The 16,369-nt window shown below is 43.4% G+C and overlaps 2 protein-coding genes across 3 annotated transcripts in view; both read left to right on the forward strand.

The window, feature by feature from the left end:
* The first annotated feature begins 662 nt into the window (after nucleotides 1–662).
* On the forward strand, nucleotides 663–4,437 carry LOC128424242 (guanine nucleotide-binding protein G(I)/G(S)/G(O) subunit gamma-11). 2 transcript variants are annotated; one of them, XM_053410196.1, is made up of 3 exons: nucleotides 663–1,178; nucleotides 1,456–1,557; nucleotides 4,035–4,437. In XM_053410196.1, the coding sequence occupies exons 2-3, from the start codon at nucleotides 1,462–1,464 to the stop codon at nucleotides 4,158–4,160; spliced, it is 222 nt and encodes a 73-aa protein (XP_053266171.1). In that variant the 5' UTR covers nucleotides 663–1,178; nucleotides 1,456–1,461; the 3' UTR covers nucleotides 4,161–4,437. The 2 variants fall into 2 exon arrangements, with proteins under 2 accessions (XP_053266171.1, XP_053266169.1); XM_053410194.1 differs by lacking the exon at nucleotides 663–1,178 and adding an exon at nucleotides 1,203–1,315.
* A 3,701-nt stretch (nucleotides 4,438–8,138) lies between these two features.
* LOC128423941 (probable acyl-CoA dehydrogenase 6) overlaps nucleotides 8,139–16,369 on the forward strand; it is a 54,510-nt gene continuing 46,279 nt past the window's right edge. Inside the window, exon 1 of the mRNA XM_053409575.1 lies at nucleotides 8,139–8,430. Coding sequence (XP_053265550.1) covers nucleotides 8,242–8,430 — 189 coding nt within the window. The 5' untranslated portion in view covers nucleotides 8,139–8,241. The remainder of the gene's footprint in view (nucleotides 8,431–16,369) is intronic.

Genomic DNA, 16,369 nt, shown 5'->3' on the forward strand with positions numbered 1-16,369 from the left:
TTATAGATTTGCCTTGAGAGAGTATTTGAACCTCTTTTGTTGACCACCAGACCACAGCAATATCAATACTGTGCTTCAAAAGAAGTTTATGACCTTTTGAAACAGATTAATCCACAATGCTAGTGCTGGTGGTCACCATAATATATATGAACAGCAGAAAATAAGTCATTAAAAAAAAGAGAGAGACTTTAGGCCCGGGGAGAGGAGCATGTGGCGCTCCAAATGTTAATGGACTCCAGCTCCCATCAAACCCAGCTTGTTGGTATTCTTATAGTCAATTGCTTCAAGATGCCTCACAAGAATGGAATGAAATAAAGAATACCCAGAAGTAATTACACCCCACTACATATAGGCATGCACAGCCAAAATAGGTTTGCAGCCTAATATATGTGAATAAACAAGCTGTTGCTAGGGTGTTCCCCTGCTTCCCTTGGGGTGGGGAGAAGGACAACTCTAATAGTGTTTCCCCCCTCTATAGGTTTGCCTTTTCTATTTTCCCATGCTGCTTTCCAAGCCACCCTATTGTTTCAGGCAGGCAGAAAGGGCCAGACATTTCCTTAGCAAACCTGTTTCCTCTGGAGCGCTCAGCATGGCTGGCATTTTCCATTGTAGAGAAAGCCGAAGCACACATCCTGTCTCTCAGTTTCCCTCCTCCCATCCTCCTCTCCGCCCCCCCCCCAGCTCCGCAGTCTCTCTTCATGCACACTTGAGAGCTTACAGCCTCCAGGTGTGTTAATAATCCCATATAAAAAAATTATCCAAGGGGGTTTCTCTGTGAAATTCCCTGACCTCCATTCTTCCCCTCTCCTGGGGCCCAAGAGTCTTTCTAGGTAGCGAGAGAGCTGGGGTCCCCCCCCACCTTGTGTGATGTTAGGGAAATGTTAGGGAAATTTGGGGATGGCCTGGAGACAGAGGAGCGAAGGATGGTTTTCCATGTATGTGTAATGCTTCTTTTTGGTTTGAAGCAGTGAAAACGAGAGAGAAAGAGAGAGAGAGAGGGAGAGAGCCACAGAGAGAGGTCAAACTGTGCAGTTTAATCAGATTAGGACGGATTCTGCTGATGAATTAAAATCCTGAAAGTAGTTACTAGGAGCTCAAAGAGCCTGGCAAGAAAGTTGGCTGAACAGGAAGTTGCTGCCGCTGCTACAGAGAAACCGGGACAAACTCACACAGAGGAGGTAAGGATTTTCTGGGGAGAAAAGGAGAGGGCAGTGACATAATTAGGTAACTTTAGACGCCGGACTTAATGATCTTGTGCCCCTGCTTTTTAGTTCACTCATTCCTGCTGTGTTTTGGGGCCCTCCTGCTCATTTTGGTGAGGGGCCATGGGCCTCTGCTCTAAAGTCCAACCCTCCCATGGCACCACCAGGGTGGGGAGGGTGTCTTAGGCACTCAGCTGCACCTCTCAACCTCATTTAACTCTCTTTCTCCCTCTGTCTCTCTCCCTGCTTTAAGCCAGCGATGCCAGCAATCAATATAGAGGATCTGAGCGAGAAGGATAAACTGAAAATGGAAGTGGAACAGCTCCGGAAAGAAGTCAAGCTGGAACGGCAGCCGGTGAGTGCTGTGTGGTTTCTTTCTTTATTATATCTGGGGAGCCTAGCTGTTGGTTGGAACAGCTCCTGTTTTCAATGGCAGGCGGATCAAAGCCTGTTTGTTTGGAAGAGGCCTTGCGTGCATGTCTGCAGCTTGCTGGTTACAAAGCAGTTTGGCAATTTGACTGCCTAGGATCATTAAAGGGGCCTCGAAAGGAGGCCCAGATTGAAGGGAGGGGGGTGTGAAAGGGAGGAAGGGATTAACTGATTTTTCTAGACTCGGGTAAAATCAAAACAAAACAAAACACAACCATCTCTCCCCGATACATAAGGGACACAGGTAGGGATACATGATCTGAATTGTATTCCATTGTGGGGAAAGATTACTCTGGCCAGATTGCGCTCAAAAGGTACACATGTGAAATCCATATGAGCACAGGAAGCTGCCTTATACAGAGTCAGACCAATGGATTATTTAGATCTGATATTCCTGCATTGCAGGGGTTTGGATTAGATGAGCCTTCCAGCTCTATAATTCCATGATTTTATACTACTGGCAGAAGCTACCCAGGGTTTCAGACTAGTTGGCCCTACCAGGATATGCCAGGGATCCACAGCAATTATTGCCAGGCAAGGGCGTGTGATCGAACCAAGTGATTAACAATGTGATTGACTAACAGCAGGTCTTGGGGGGGGGGAGAAATTCAATACAGTTCACACATGCAGGTGACCCCTACCTAATCCACACTTTACAAAACAGTAAGAGAACTGGAACAAACCATCCTTCGAAAGGTGCAGTTTGCTGAATTTTGCAATGCATCTCTCACCTGAGATAGCTTCCTCATTTCACCTAACGATAGGGCCGTCTCTCCAGACTACACACAGGGGGCTAGCATGTGAGGTAGAAAGTTAGTTGAGAACCTGTCCTATCATGCATTGCCGGGGGTTGGGCTAGATGACCCTTGGGGTCCCTTTCAACTCTACAATTCTAATTATTCAGCCAAGTAACGTATGCAAAAATGCATGCATTGAGGGAAAGTGTGCATATAAATGCACATACGAGTGAAAATAACGTACAAAAATCTACTATACTAAGGAAAAGCACTCTGTAAAAATGTGCAGATTGCCTAGAAACATGTGTATATTAGAAGCTGACACTAAAATGCTGATGAAGTTTCATGAGCACTTTTCTTAAGTCTAGATCAGAACTTCTTAGTACTTCTGCCTTTATTTCTGTTCCACCCCATTCCTGATTTAATCTACCATATGTACAACTGTGAAAGGAGTATAGGACTATCTGGATTTTCTGTCTCTCGGGTACAAAATGTCTTGGGCTGCTTCTGCCTGGCCTGGCCCCCTCTTCCCAAAAACAACCACAATTTGGGAATCACTGACACACGAGGGAATGCCTATTGACATCAGCTGCAGAACTGATGACACAGCCCGAATTAGAGTGGAAGCTGCAATTACAAGGAAAGGGGAGAAGCGTGAAGAGGCTAATTATGGGGTAGGCAAGCAGAGGGCTAAATTTGGGGCTTTTTACTGCTTTAGTACAAGACTTCAGGGAGCCGAGGTATGCAATATAGTAAGGAAGAAATGGCCGGATGACTGCGGGGGGGGGGGGGACAAATTGGGCATGAAGTGTTTCCATGATTATTTCCAGAAATCTGGACAGATTTGCCTCTCCTGGCAAATCTTGTAGAGAAGTGGAGATACTCAAAATAATTGCAAGAAACTACGTTTTCATAAAGTTCATCCAGTGGCAGGGTAGGTGGTACTGTTATTTTTCACTAATATCCAGCCATAGACCAGTGGATGAGGGATGGGGTACCTGTGCCCTCCCAGAGGATACTATTTTCTTATTTTTATTTATAATATACTGAATTCATATCCTGCCCTTCCTCTCCAGGCGGGTGTGAGGGTTTTTTTTTTTTAACATAGCAAATATAAAACAAATTGATGGTACAGAATGCAGGCAATCCTCATTTTGTGTGGGGGTTCCATCCCAGACCCCACATGCGTTGTCACGAGTGCACATACGTCTGCTCCACCCCTTTTTGTGGAGTTTTGGAGCTACTTCTGGGTTTGGCGCCATGCACATGTTATTCGGACACACCTAAACCAGGAGTTGCCTGTATTCCTACTACTCAACACGTTTTCACATGCAATGTATATTTTCATATGCAATACCATAATGTACACTTTAAACTGCTGTTATATTCATTTTGCATCTTTATACACTTGCTTTTTTAAAAAACAGATTTAACGTATATGTCATGTTCTTTGTAAACTGCCTAGAGGTTTCACTTACAGTTATACAAATTTTGTTAAAGAACACAAGTTGCAGGAAAAATATTTATACATAGCAACTTGCAAATTTTATTTCTGGTGTTTATCATTAATTCATATGTGTAGTGTTTGTGTATCACTGTGAAACTATTTTCTTGCCTTCCAAAACGACCCCTGTATTTAGATTTCTTTCGCTCTCTCTTTTTGAAGGTTTCCAAATGTTCTGAAGAAATTAAAAATTACATTGAAGAAAGATCTGGAGAAGACCCTCTGGTTAAAGGCATTCCTGAAGACAGGAACCCTTTCAAAGAAAAAGGAGGATGTGTTATTGCTTAGACGAAGATGGTTAAGAAATATTGAAAGTGGAATAAAAAGCATCCTAGCATAACTAGCCAGATTTAAGTTCCAGGAGTCCTTACTGAACAAATAGACAGTGATAATCTTTTTTTTTTTTTTTTAAAGAAAACAGAAAATGCCTGCTTATATTTTTATTCCATGAAGCAGATTCTTGCTTACTGTATCCCTAAATAAGTTTCTAGAGGCTGCTTCCTGTTCTCTTAATTTCCTGCACATGCTGATTTGAGTAATAAAAGAAATCTATTTGAACAATCAACTACAGTGTTATTTTGGTAAAGAGAATGCAAAGATGCATGGTGAAAGGCTTCTTTTTTTCTTTGCAGAAAATAGAACTGTAACCGTGAGAAAACCATGATAGCACTGTTATAATAAAAATAGGGGTTCATTTACATCTGGTGAAGTACAATGATTATGCGAGGGTTTTAGTTTTTTGGTCAGCTGCAGTAGTGTGGTGGCAAATTCAGAAGTGCAGGGCTCCTCATGGTAGTCACAGCCATGCCCCCCCCGCTCCCACCCTTCTAAGTTTATACAGTGGTACCTCAGGTTACATACACTTCAGGTTACAGACTCTGCTAACCCAGAAATAGTGCTTCAGGTTAAGAACTTTGCTTCAGGATGAGAACAGAAATCGTGCTCTGGCGGCGCAGCTGCAGCAAGAGGCCCCATTAGCTAAAGTGGTGCTTCAGGTTAAGAACAGTTTCAGGTTAAGAACGGACCTCCGGAACGAATTAAGTACTTAACCCGAGGTACCACTGTACAACCTTTTAATGTTTTTATATTGTAAACTGCCCTGTGAATGAACTTCAGATGAAGGGCAGTATAGAAATTTAATAAACAGTAATAATAAAACAAGAACATTCTAAGATTATATTTACCCAATAATAATAATAATAATAATTAGGGATGCATTGCTATAATTAGTGCAGATCTCCACATGTTGCTTTCAACTAGATCCAATTTTCTATGCACATACGTGGGCAAATGATTCGGATTGCTCCAATATCTTCTTTCAGAGTGACTTAAGTTGCATTTCCCTTGAAGTTCCATTGTATATAACAGAACCTCCACGCTATTGCCTTGAAACTGAGGCACCTGGTTTCAGTGTTCCTAAACGCTTAAGCTTTGGAGCTACAGAACAGCAACTCCTCAACGTTCTTCCAATGTGCTTTCTCTAAAGTGACCCTAGAAGCCAATCCTCAATGGCTGACTGACCACCATTCACTCTGATTGGCTCCAATCAGCACAAAGGGTGAGAAGGCCTTTTCTCAGTGGCTAAAAAGCTTGCCTTCTATACTAAGAGAGTAGCTCTAGGACACAGGAGTCAGGGCCCCAGCTGTAGAAACTGCCGCAGGTCTTCAAGCCTCCACGACCCTGGACTGCTGCAAACAATGTACTTCAGATTAAATCGGCTTTATTCGTTTATTAAAAAAACCCTTATCTACTGCTTTTTGTTTAGAAAAAAATATATTAAAGCAGTTCACAACAGGCGATCCAAAATCCGATTAAAACCAAACCAACAAAAAGCAATTGAAATGAGGTAAACAAACTATACAATAGCATGGCTGCAATAACCACAGTAATCAAACCAGCAAAAACTGTTTTGAAGAGTTAGGAAATGCCAGGGTAGGAAATATCACACCATTACTGACTGCCTGATCTCTACTAGGAGTTCATTCTACATAGTGCAGGGCTGGGGAGCCTTTGGCCCTCTCTGTGTTGTTGGAACAGAGGAAGCTGCCTCATATGAAAACAGACCACTGGTCCATCTAACTCAGTATTGTATACATTGACTGGCAGAAACTCTCCAGGATTTCAAGCAGGAGTCTCTTCCAATCCTACCTGGGAGATGCCAGGGATTGAACCTGGGAGCTTCTGCTTACAAGGTAGCTGCTCTACCACTGAACCATGGCCCTTCCTTACAACTATCAGCCTCTAAGATTGGCCATGCTGGCTGCAGTTGATGAGAGAAGAAGTTCCACAGCACCTGGAAGATCAAAACTCCCCCACCCCTGAGACAGTAGGTGCCACAGTGGAGAAGGCTCTTACCAGGACCCCAAACACTCAAACCTCAGCTTAGGGCAGCATTCTTCAACCTTTGGAACCCATATCTTTTTGAACCACAACTTCCATGATCTGGAGCCATTTAAGGCAGTGGGGCTTTTATTGAACTTGAGTAGGCTTTACTTCTGAGTAAAGCAGAAGGCTTGCACTGTTAATTAATAGGTTCAATGAGGAATGTGAAAGCTTTTTCCATCTGGAAGGCTGCATTTTCCTTGGTTATGCATTACCTATCCACATGCAGACTCAATTCTCCCCAGACCACGATTGAAAATTTAGTTAATTTTAAAATTAACCAGAAATTAAACGGATTAATGGCAAAGTCCTACAGGATCATAGGAAACTGTTATATTGAACCAGATTACCAGTGCGTCTAGGTCAGTATTGCCTACACAGACAGGCAGCGGCTCTAGGATTTCAGACAGGGAGCCTTTGCTGGCCAGTAGCAACTGAACGTTGGACCTTCCGCTTGCAAGGTAGGTTCTCTGCCATTGAGCCACCGTCCTTCCCAATAAACCCCATTGAATTCAATGGAACATCCTCCCAGGTAAGTAAGGAATTGCAGCCTAAAGATGTAGAAGTATGGAATTGGAGGTTTCTAAAGAAAATATGTACTTTTAATAGACTTATACAAACTTGATATACTTACTGACAATCTTAATGTACGTACTTATAAAAAAAGGCAGCTAGCAAGCACAACATAGGGATTCTCTCTCGTTCCCTTTCTTACGCAGGAGGGAATACCTCTTCCAAGATGCCTCCAGGTCACATAAGAAGCTGCTGAGACACACCATTGGTAGTCCATGTTGTTGTTGTTATTATTAATTGAATTTATATACCGCCCAATACCTGGAGGTCCCAGGGCGGTTCACAGAACAAAATCGAAATATAAAACCACAAAATCTATAATCAAAATAAAAACAACAACCCAGTATCACTCCCCCCCCCACCCCCAATGTCTGCATTACCAGACAAGGAAAACAGGCTTTTCTGCTTCAGAAATGCTGCTTGAGTCTGCTAAAATGGGAGTCATTTTGGACTCACAGCTGTCCATGGAGGCACAGGTCAAATCTGTGTCCAGGGCAGCTGTTTACCAGCTCCATCTGGTACGTAGGCTGAGACCCTACCTGCCTGCGGACTGTCTCGCCAGAGTGGTGCATGCTCTGGTTATCTCCCGCTTGGATTACTGCAATGCGCTCTACGTGGGGCTACCTTTGAAGGTGACTCGGAAACTACAACTAATCCAGAATGCAGCAGCTAGACTGGTGACTGGGGGCAGCCGCCGAGACCATATAACACCGGTCTTGAAAGACCTACATTGGCTCCCAGTACGTTTCCGAGCACAATTCAAAGTGTTGGTGCTGACCTTTAAAGCCCTAAACGGCCTCGGTCCAGTATACCTGAAGGAGCGTCTCCACCCCCATCATTCTGCCCGGACGCTGAGGTCTAGCGCCGAGGGCCTTCTGGCGGTTCCCTCATTGCGAGAAGCAAAGCTACAGGGAACCAGGCAGAGGGCCTTCTCGGTAGTGGCGCCCGCCCTGTGGAATGCCCTTCCAGCAGATGTCAAAGAGATAAACAACTACCTGACATTCAGAAGACATCTTAAGGCAGCCCTGTTCAGGGAAGTTTTTAACGTGTGATATTTTACTGTATTTTTGGTTTTTATGGAAGCCGCCCAGAGTGGCTGGGGAGGCCCAGCCAGATGGGCGGGGTATAAATAATAAATTATTATTATTATATTATTATTATGAATAAGTAAATTATACTGTTTGCAGCTTTCGCTGTTGTTATTTGCAGGGACCTGCAAAGGGAATGCTCCACCTTAAGAGTGCGACGCGGCTCCTGCTCAGGGACCGCCCGCGAAGCCTTTTCCCAAGCGACGGAAAGCGCGTTCGCGGCAGCCGAGGCGAAGGTCGGAGAGGCGTTTCCAGAGGCGGCCCAGCTTCGTCCCGCCCTTCCCGGCCGCAGGGCCCGCGCATTATTTTTAGCGGCCCTGTCGAACATGGCTTTGCGCTGGGCTTTTGCGCTAAGGCGCAAAGAGGGAGCCAAGTTGCTGCTCCTCTTGCGCGGAGCGCAAGGAAGCTCTCCTCGCAGCCGGAGCAGCAGCGCTGCCGCCGTGGCCGGGTCCCCCTCCGGAGACCACCTAATATACACGCAGGAGCATTTCGCCTTGAGGGAGTCTCTGAGAAAGGTATTGCGGGCCGGGGCGCCTCGGCCTCACCGCCCGCCTCGCCTCTTCTTGTTGTTTTTTGTGTGTAGTGAATTGGGCGCTGGAATCCGCAGCCGCGGTGCCTTTTGAGTTCAAGGCCGCATCCAGACCGCGCATTGAAAACAACACGGTACCACTTTAAACCAGTTCCGGCTTCCCCACCCACCCAAAGAATTCTGGGAGATGTAGTTTGTACAGGGTCCCGAGCGTTCTTAGGAGAAACCCTGTTCTGGGAGAGCTACAATTCCCAGAGTGGTTTAACAGTTAATCTTTCTTCCTGGGGAACCCTGGGTGTTGTAGTTCTGGGATAGGATCAGGGGACTCCTAGCAATGCTCCATTAACAGACTACATTTCCCAGGATTCCTTGGGGGGCTACATGACTAATCATGGGGCTTTCTATGGTGCAGATGTGGTTTTACTGTCACCGGCTGCAGACTCCCATTTGGTGCCGTGAAAGCAGTGGGACTTTTCTCCTGTCCTGGCAGCCTCCGCTCTTAGCTTCCATCAGGCCCAGCCAACATGGTCAAGAACCAGGGATGATGGGAATTGTAGTCCAGCAACTTCTGGAGGTCCCCACATTGGCTAGAACAATCTCCATAGCGCAGGATAGTAGCACAACAGGCTATCTACACATAGGGAAATTGCACAGGTGTTTTATTGAGTTTTTAAGTTGGGCTTTGAGTTCTGAAAAAGAAAAAGAAAGTCCTGAAGCTGAACAGGGATAACACGAGTTAGCGATGCTTTGTTCACGGTGCCACACAGACACCCTTTAAAAACCAAGTAAACTGTGGACCTAGGCGTGGAAGCAGCCGGGCTCTGGTGCAGGGTCCAGAACTATGAGACAAAGGGTCACTAGCTGGGGTAACTGAAAATGCAGTGCTGGAGAATTATGTTCCTACTGCCAGCATTCTGAGTAGCTGCTCCAGTACTGGCATAATTTGTAGATGGGATTAGAAACAATTGGGATAATAGTTGTGGCTCAAAGGAGAAACTGCACCACCCTGATTACTGAGCCCAGGGCGTGCTTTGGGATTTGTTTTCATTATAATCTACAAGAACATTACATCATTTCATCAAATAGTATTAACTAATATGTCAAGCATTTGCAGTTATTAATTTTTTTGTTTCCTAATACTTTCAAAAGGTTGGGGAATAGTATTTTAGCTCAGTAATGTGTTCCTGTATGACTGGATGTACACTGCAGTATTTTTAGCATTGTAAGGCTGCGATCCTATACTAAGTTTGGGAGGAAGTTCCCTTGAAGTCATTGGGACTTAACTTCTGAGTTGACATGTATAGGATTGGTTTGTAAGGAGGCAGCCACAAATCTACTATCTTTCTGCCTAAGCACTAGTGTTGCTTGTTTTAAAATAAAAGGTGAGGGAGGTAAGACTTATGGACTGAGGATCTTTGCTTATGATTAAACATTCTGGTGCTCTAGTTATTCTGAGTAGGAGCTGTAGGTATCCTGCCTGGGAACACTGGATTATACCAACACATGCATTACTGCTGGCTGGGAACATGGAAATATTGCTGATGCTTATCTGGATATGATGGAATCTTGGTCTCTTTCGCCGAGTGGAAAAACTAGGTTTACAGGAATAGTTCTGTTTCATGTTGTCTTTCCTCAGGTATACTGTACTTTTGACCAGTGCACTAGCCAGGGTAATCATTTAGCTTCCTTCACTTCTTGCAAGCCTTCCAGCAGGCATGCAAGGCTAGAGATTTCTCAGGCTATCTAGGGCAGCAGATCTCAGACTCTGCAGCTATTGAGGTGCAAGAGGGAGGTGTTGGCATGCTCCAGAAACCTTGTGGTTAGGGAGCTTACTGAGCCAAACCTTGGCTTAGCTCAGTGCAATGCAGAAGTTAAAAAAAAGAAGAAAACAGACCAGGTAGGAGCAGAGCAGCTTTGAACTTCTATCTGGGAACCTGCGTAGTCCCAGTGAGCCATGGTTTGGCTTACTATGATATGTGAAACAGGCCACTGTACCCTTTTCTGACTAAACTACAATACTTCAGCCTCTCTGTGGAGGGAAAGAAACTCTTAATTGTGCCAGAGGCAGGTCACAGAACACATGTCTGAACTCTGAATAAGCCTTTCTGCTTCAATAATACTTCAACCACAATAAATACTTTTTTTGGCTTGCCTCTTAGAACCTTCCTGTGGACATTAGTGAAACACAAGGGATGTTTATTACTACTATTGGCTGAAACCATTGTCCTCTTGTCTTATCTTCCCTGCCCTTGCAAACTGAGAGAGGTGCTCTGCAATCTTGTTTTGATTGTGCTTCTCTGCTAAATGAAAGAATCAAAAAGTATTTTAGATTCCAACAGAAGAAGAAAGGGGATATGCTAGCATTATTATTTTTGAAAAGCCACAGTCAACAATATTAATCTTTGAGAAGGTCAGTGACGTTTAAAACACTGGTGTGTCCAATTAGAGCATGTATTCTGGTTAAGCGAAGGAATCCAGTATTTGAGCTTCCCCTAGAAAGAGATAAAGCAAGACTGGACATGGTAGGAGCTGCTTTAGTTCACTTTGTTTCTGGTGATTCCATAAATGTGTGACATGATTCACATAGATGGGACTGAGCTAAAAATGGCTGGGGAAGGAATGATGTTGCTCTGATTTTCCCTTCCCCGTCACCTCAATCTGTCATCACAACAAAGGCACAATACATGCAAGTACATTTTACGTCCTTCTTAGACCCAATCACACTGTGTGGAAAAGATTTAGGTACATGAGCTTGTGGTATTTGAAGGAATTGCTGTGACATGTTTGACGATAGCAGGCTCATAAGCCTGTGAACAATTGACTGTGGCATGAAAAGGGGCCTTTTTGATGGGTGGTGGCTGTGGGACTGAGGGGATGGAACCCTCTGGCCTGGGAGGCTTAAAAAGACACCACATTTATACCCTGCCTTTCCTTGTAAGAGCTCAAAGTGGTGTACAAACTTCTCCCTCTCTTCACTTTATCCTTGCAACAACCCTGTGAGGTAGGTTTGGCAAAGAGACAGTGATTTGGCCCAAGGTCACCTAGTGGGTTTCATGGCTGAGTGGGGATTTGAACCCTGCTCTCCCAGGTGCTAGTCCAGCACTCTAACCACTACTCCACACTGGGTTTTCTTACATGCCCACATTATAGATGTACTGTCTTACAATCGAGACTGTACTATCTTCTATTCCCGGCTTGCTGTAGTACTTCAACAGATTATTCAGCTGCATCATGATGATTATCTGATTGTGTTTCATTATATATTGTTTTTACATTTTGCTAGCTCTTTCGAAGGATCATACAAATGGAAAGCAACATATAACTTTTAATATAAATAAATAGTTTTATGGGGAAAGGCCCAAGGAACCTGTCCTGGAGAGTAAAAGTTATGAGAGAAAACCTAAGACCTCAGAGCAGTTCCCAAAAAGTGGAGAGGTTTTATGGCAGGTGAAATCTGCAGGCTTTTGTGGTTATCAAAGGCACTCTCTGGGTCAGATTTACAACAGAGTACTCTTGATATAGTATGGAAATGCTGTGTTTTTGAAGGGACTAAACACAATGGCCAAACAGCCCTGTTGCCTTTTCCATTTAATAAATTAGGATTAGGACTGCAGTTACAGGCGATTCCCTTTAATTTATGTGTATGATGGGCAACAGTGAGATATTTTTGTTTGTTTAGTCGTTTAGTTGTGTCCGACTCTTCATGACCCCATGGACCAGAGCACGCCAGGCACTCCTGTTCTCCACTGCCTCCCGCAGTTTGGTCAAACTCATGCTGGTAGCTTCGAGAACACTGTCCAACCATCTCATCCTCTCTCGTCCCCTTCTCCTTGTGCCCTCCATCTTTCCCAACATCAGGATCTTTTCCAGGGAGTCTTCTCTTCTCATGAGGTGGCCAAAGTATTGGAGCCTCAGCTTCAGGATCTAATATGCAGCACCTGCATATTTAGGTGGAAATCCTATGCCCACTTAACCTGGAAGTAAGCCCTGTTGAAGTTAATGGGACTTACTTCCATGTAAACATATGTAGGATTATACTGTTGGTTGACAAGGGAAGCTTAAGGGGTTTGGTTTCCATTGTTCTGAATGTGAATAGGGATGGTACTGTAAGCAGTTTTTAGTGCCTTCTATTAGAATTATTCCCAGACTTTATAATAAATGAAAACATGCTGTATTGTGAAGTGAATGCAAGAAATTACTTTTAAAAGATCCTTTTAAAGTGATTATCATCTTGATTATTGGTATAAGTAGCAAAAATAGCTATCGTCTCGCAGTCATTGATCTTAATATTAGCTTTTAAAATTGCCCTGTTATCATTAAAGAACTATGTCTGGCTCTTTGCTCATTCTTTGCTCCTACTATCTTTCTCCTCATTAATTAAAGAGCAGTCTTCATGAATTATTTTGTCATGAGGCTATGAGGAAGTCTTTCCCTTGCTGTCTCCCGCTGGCATTATAGGCACTGTTAATATAATAACTCAAATGTGCTCTATTTATTAGGTCCCAAAATGTAATTAAGCACCATACTGGTCGTATTAATATATACAGGAGCTAAAGTGGATATCACAGTTATGGATAATACTTAAGGGATTAATTAATTAGGCTACATCTGCATCTTAGAGCTAAAGCACTCTTATTCTACTTTAACCGTCACAGTTTCCCTCAAAGAATTCTGGGAAATGTAGCTTTTTAAGGGTGCTGAAAGTTGTTGAGCGATTTCTGTTCCTCTCACAGACATACAATTCCTAGAGATTTACGGGAAGGAGGATTGATTGTTAAACCACTCTGGAAAATAAATTCTGTCTACAGTTAGTAGTACCTAATTTTGGACAAGAGAATGGACTTGTAAAAAAACAGTTGTTGCTTTTAATTTCCATTGCAACCTAAAAACTCACCTACCTTTAATCAATAACTAAGGTCACCAGACTGTGTATTTTAAAATCTTTCTCAGATGATTTTAAAGTCTTGCACAGATGACCCCATGCTAGGCTTATGATCAAGGGAAGATTTCATTAAGGCCCACTAAGTAACTCCTGCCAACCTAGCAGTTCGAAAGCATGTCAAAGTGCAAGTAGATAAATAGGTACCGCTCTGGCGGGAAGGTAAATGGTGTTTCCGTACACTGCTCTGGTTTGCCAGAAGCGGCTTAGTCATGCTGGCCACATGACCTGGAAAAACTGTCTGCAGACAAACACAAGCTCCCTTGGCCAGTAAAGCGAGATGAGCGCCGCAACCCCTGAGTTGTTTTGCGACTAGACTTAACTGTCCGGGGACCTTTACCTTTTAAGTAACCTGTAACAGAGATGTAGGGCAGTTGGTATTCAGCTGTCTTTACTATTTTATCTTAACTGTTATTTGAAACGTTGGATAGAAATGAAATATAAAAACCATGCTAATAATAATAATAATAATAATAATAATAATAATAATAATAATTTTTATTTATATCCCGCCCTCCCCAGCCGAAGCTGGGCTCAGGGCGGCTAACAACAATCAAAATAATCCAACATTCTAAAAACATTCATTATAAAATTAATTAAAATCAAATTGATGGCAACCATTAAGCAAAATTCTGTGCTGGTTGCCAGAGGAGGGGACATATCCATGTCTTGTTCCTTCTACAACTAAAGGAAGCCGATCCAGTAGGCATGGTTCCCTGCCCCCCCCGCCCCCCCAGATTGAGAGCACCACCTTTGCCGCAGGAATTGTGTATAATTCTCTATTGTGGCAAATTACTAATCATGAACAACCACACTTTCTTGTGCACACATGTGAATGAGCACAGAATTTCATTAAGGTGGGTTTGTTAATTTCTCTTCAATATTGGTTATGCTCCAGGTTTGTAGAGTATACCTTGAGATGAAAGAGGGTGGAGCATCTTTTGCCTTCATGGAGCATAAGCCAAAGTTTGTGACCCAGCTATCCTAGTACAATTGTACCTTGGAAGTTGAATAGAATCCGAATTTCCAAAATCGAACATTTCCAAAATGTTCAAGAACCAAATCACAGCTTCTGATTGGCTGCAGGAAGCTCCTGTAGCCAATCAGAAGCCATGGAAGCCCCGTCAGATGTTCAGCTTCCAAAAGAACAGTCACTTCTGGGTTTTGATCAGGAGCCAAAATGTTTGAGAACTAGGCTGTTCAACTTCCAAGGCACGGCCGTATTAGAATCTACAGTGCTTTATGGCAAGATAATGTTATCAAGTTGCAGTAGTTTGTATTTCATCCCAGATATAGCCTGATTTAGAACTTCTACTCTGTATTTGTTTGCTTTTGGGGACCATTTGGAGGCCATGAATGCTGCAGAATGCTGTGGGACAGCTGCTGATGGCCTCTATGTTTTCATATAATATGAAGATTCAAAATACTCATCCATGGTGTAGTCACCAGTCACCAATTCTGGGCTTCTTGTTTTTGTTTTTCTCTTGGTTTTCCAGTATGGAATCTTCCACTTTTGCCCCAGAGGGAACTTTTCACAGGCCTATTTTTCCCAACATGAAAAATGAGGTGTCAAAGGTGATCTCATGGTAATTTTTACCATATTAAAAAATGGTTTTGTACCTTGACTCATTCTAGGTGGAACTAGATGGGACAGTAGTAAACATGGAGTTGGCCTAAGTGACACGACACCTTACAGCTGAGGTTAGTAATACCCAGCCAGAGGCTAGCTCATAAACCAAAAAGACCCACTGATTTTGGCCATGGTGGCAGCAAAATAAAAATAAAAATAAAAATAAATAAATAAAAAATAGCCACAGCACTCTGATGGGAATGTGAGTTGCTCCTCCCCAGTCACCAGATTGTTCATTCAATGAGCAGGAAGGAGCAATAATTCTCTTCCTCATTTGATTTGCATGGATCAGTTGAGGGGAGGGGGGCAGTGTGTGCAAAAATGTTTGTGGCCATACCTACTGCAGGTGTGTAGCCCCTTGGCAGGGTGAATGCAACCCCTCCCCCCATAGTCCCAGATACAGACGTATGTAGAAAGCAACTTTTATTTGTACTGTGTTCCATGTAGCTGATCACTGATTGTGGAGGCAGGTTCACTAGGATGAACAGGGCACTGTCTGACCACCAGCCTGTGTCCTTCCTTACAACTAGTTCAAGGGATGGCACTGACTCCATAGGCTCAGTGTTGTCCCTTGTAGAACTCAATAGGGAGGGGAGGGACAAAACCAGAATTAGTTGGATTTGCCTGTCACTTTCTCTGGCGCCACCTACTGTTCGTCTCCCTGCCTCCCACCCTACCAGTCCAACAGGCACCAGCGGTCAGCGAGTCTTATTAAACTCCAGCTACTGTTCACCTGCAGTTCAGTACGCGCGCACACACAAATAACAATCTGACTGTCTGGAATGTGTATATTTATATATATCCATGGTGGAAGTCTGCAAGGAGTTGATACCATCACTGGAAAAGGAAGCCCAGGACTCCTTTTGTTTGCGCTGATTACAAGGCAAACACTTGGCACAGACGACAATCATTAATAACCCTGTTTAATCCATTTCAAGAATGTCATGTTAAAGGAGTGGTATAGGGAGTATTGACAAGAAAACACCACATTCTTCTGAACATCTCCAGAGAAGCTCTACATAGATTTGTCAACACGTGACAGTTTAGAAAGTAGATGTGTTTACTTCCAGATTAAATGGTTGCCTATTTTTGCACCATGAGATTTGCTTATTTTCCTGGTGAGGGGAAAAAGATTAAAAACAGCAAACACACTTATTTTGTGATAATGATTTTGCATTCATCTCTCTGTCTTGCTTCAGCACATAGCGAGTTTTCACGACAAAACTGAACAGAAAAGCAGTAACTTTCTCATAAAAAGACTAACATTTCTATCTATTAGATGTCAGAGGAAGAAAATCCTAAGGGTATATGAACTGATTGTTGTGAGGATAAAATGAGATGTGGTGGTAGAACTAC

Source organism: Podarcis raffonei, chromosome 12 (genome assembly GCF_027172205.1).
Source record: "Podarcis raffonei isolate rPodRaf1 chromosome 12, rPodRaf1.pri, whole genome shotgun sequence".
Classification (NCBI taxonomy): Eukaryota; Metazoa; Chordata; class Lepidosauria; order Squamata; family Lacertidae; genus Podarcis; species Podarcis raffonei.

What these genes read in the sequence shown, in the direction of transcription:
- LOC128424242 (XM_053410194.1), top strand. Translation starts at nt 1,247, where the DNA reads ATGATCTTGTGCCCCTGCTTTTTAGTTCACTCATTCCTGCTGTGTTTT. An exon ending in GGGCCCTCCTGCTCATTTTG is followed by an intron (nt 1,316 to 1,455) that starts GTGAGGGGCCAT and finishes CCCTGCTTTAAG; the next exon opens with CCAGCGATGCCAGCAATCAA. An exon ending in TCAAGCTGGAACGGCAGCCG is followed by an intron (nt 1,558 to 4,034) that starts GTGAGTGCTGTG and finishes CTCTTTTTGAAG; the next exon opens with GTTTCCAAATGTTCTGAAGA.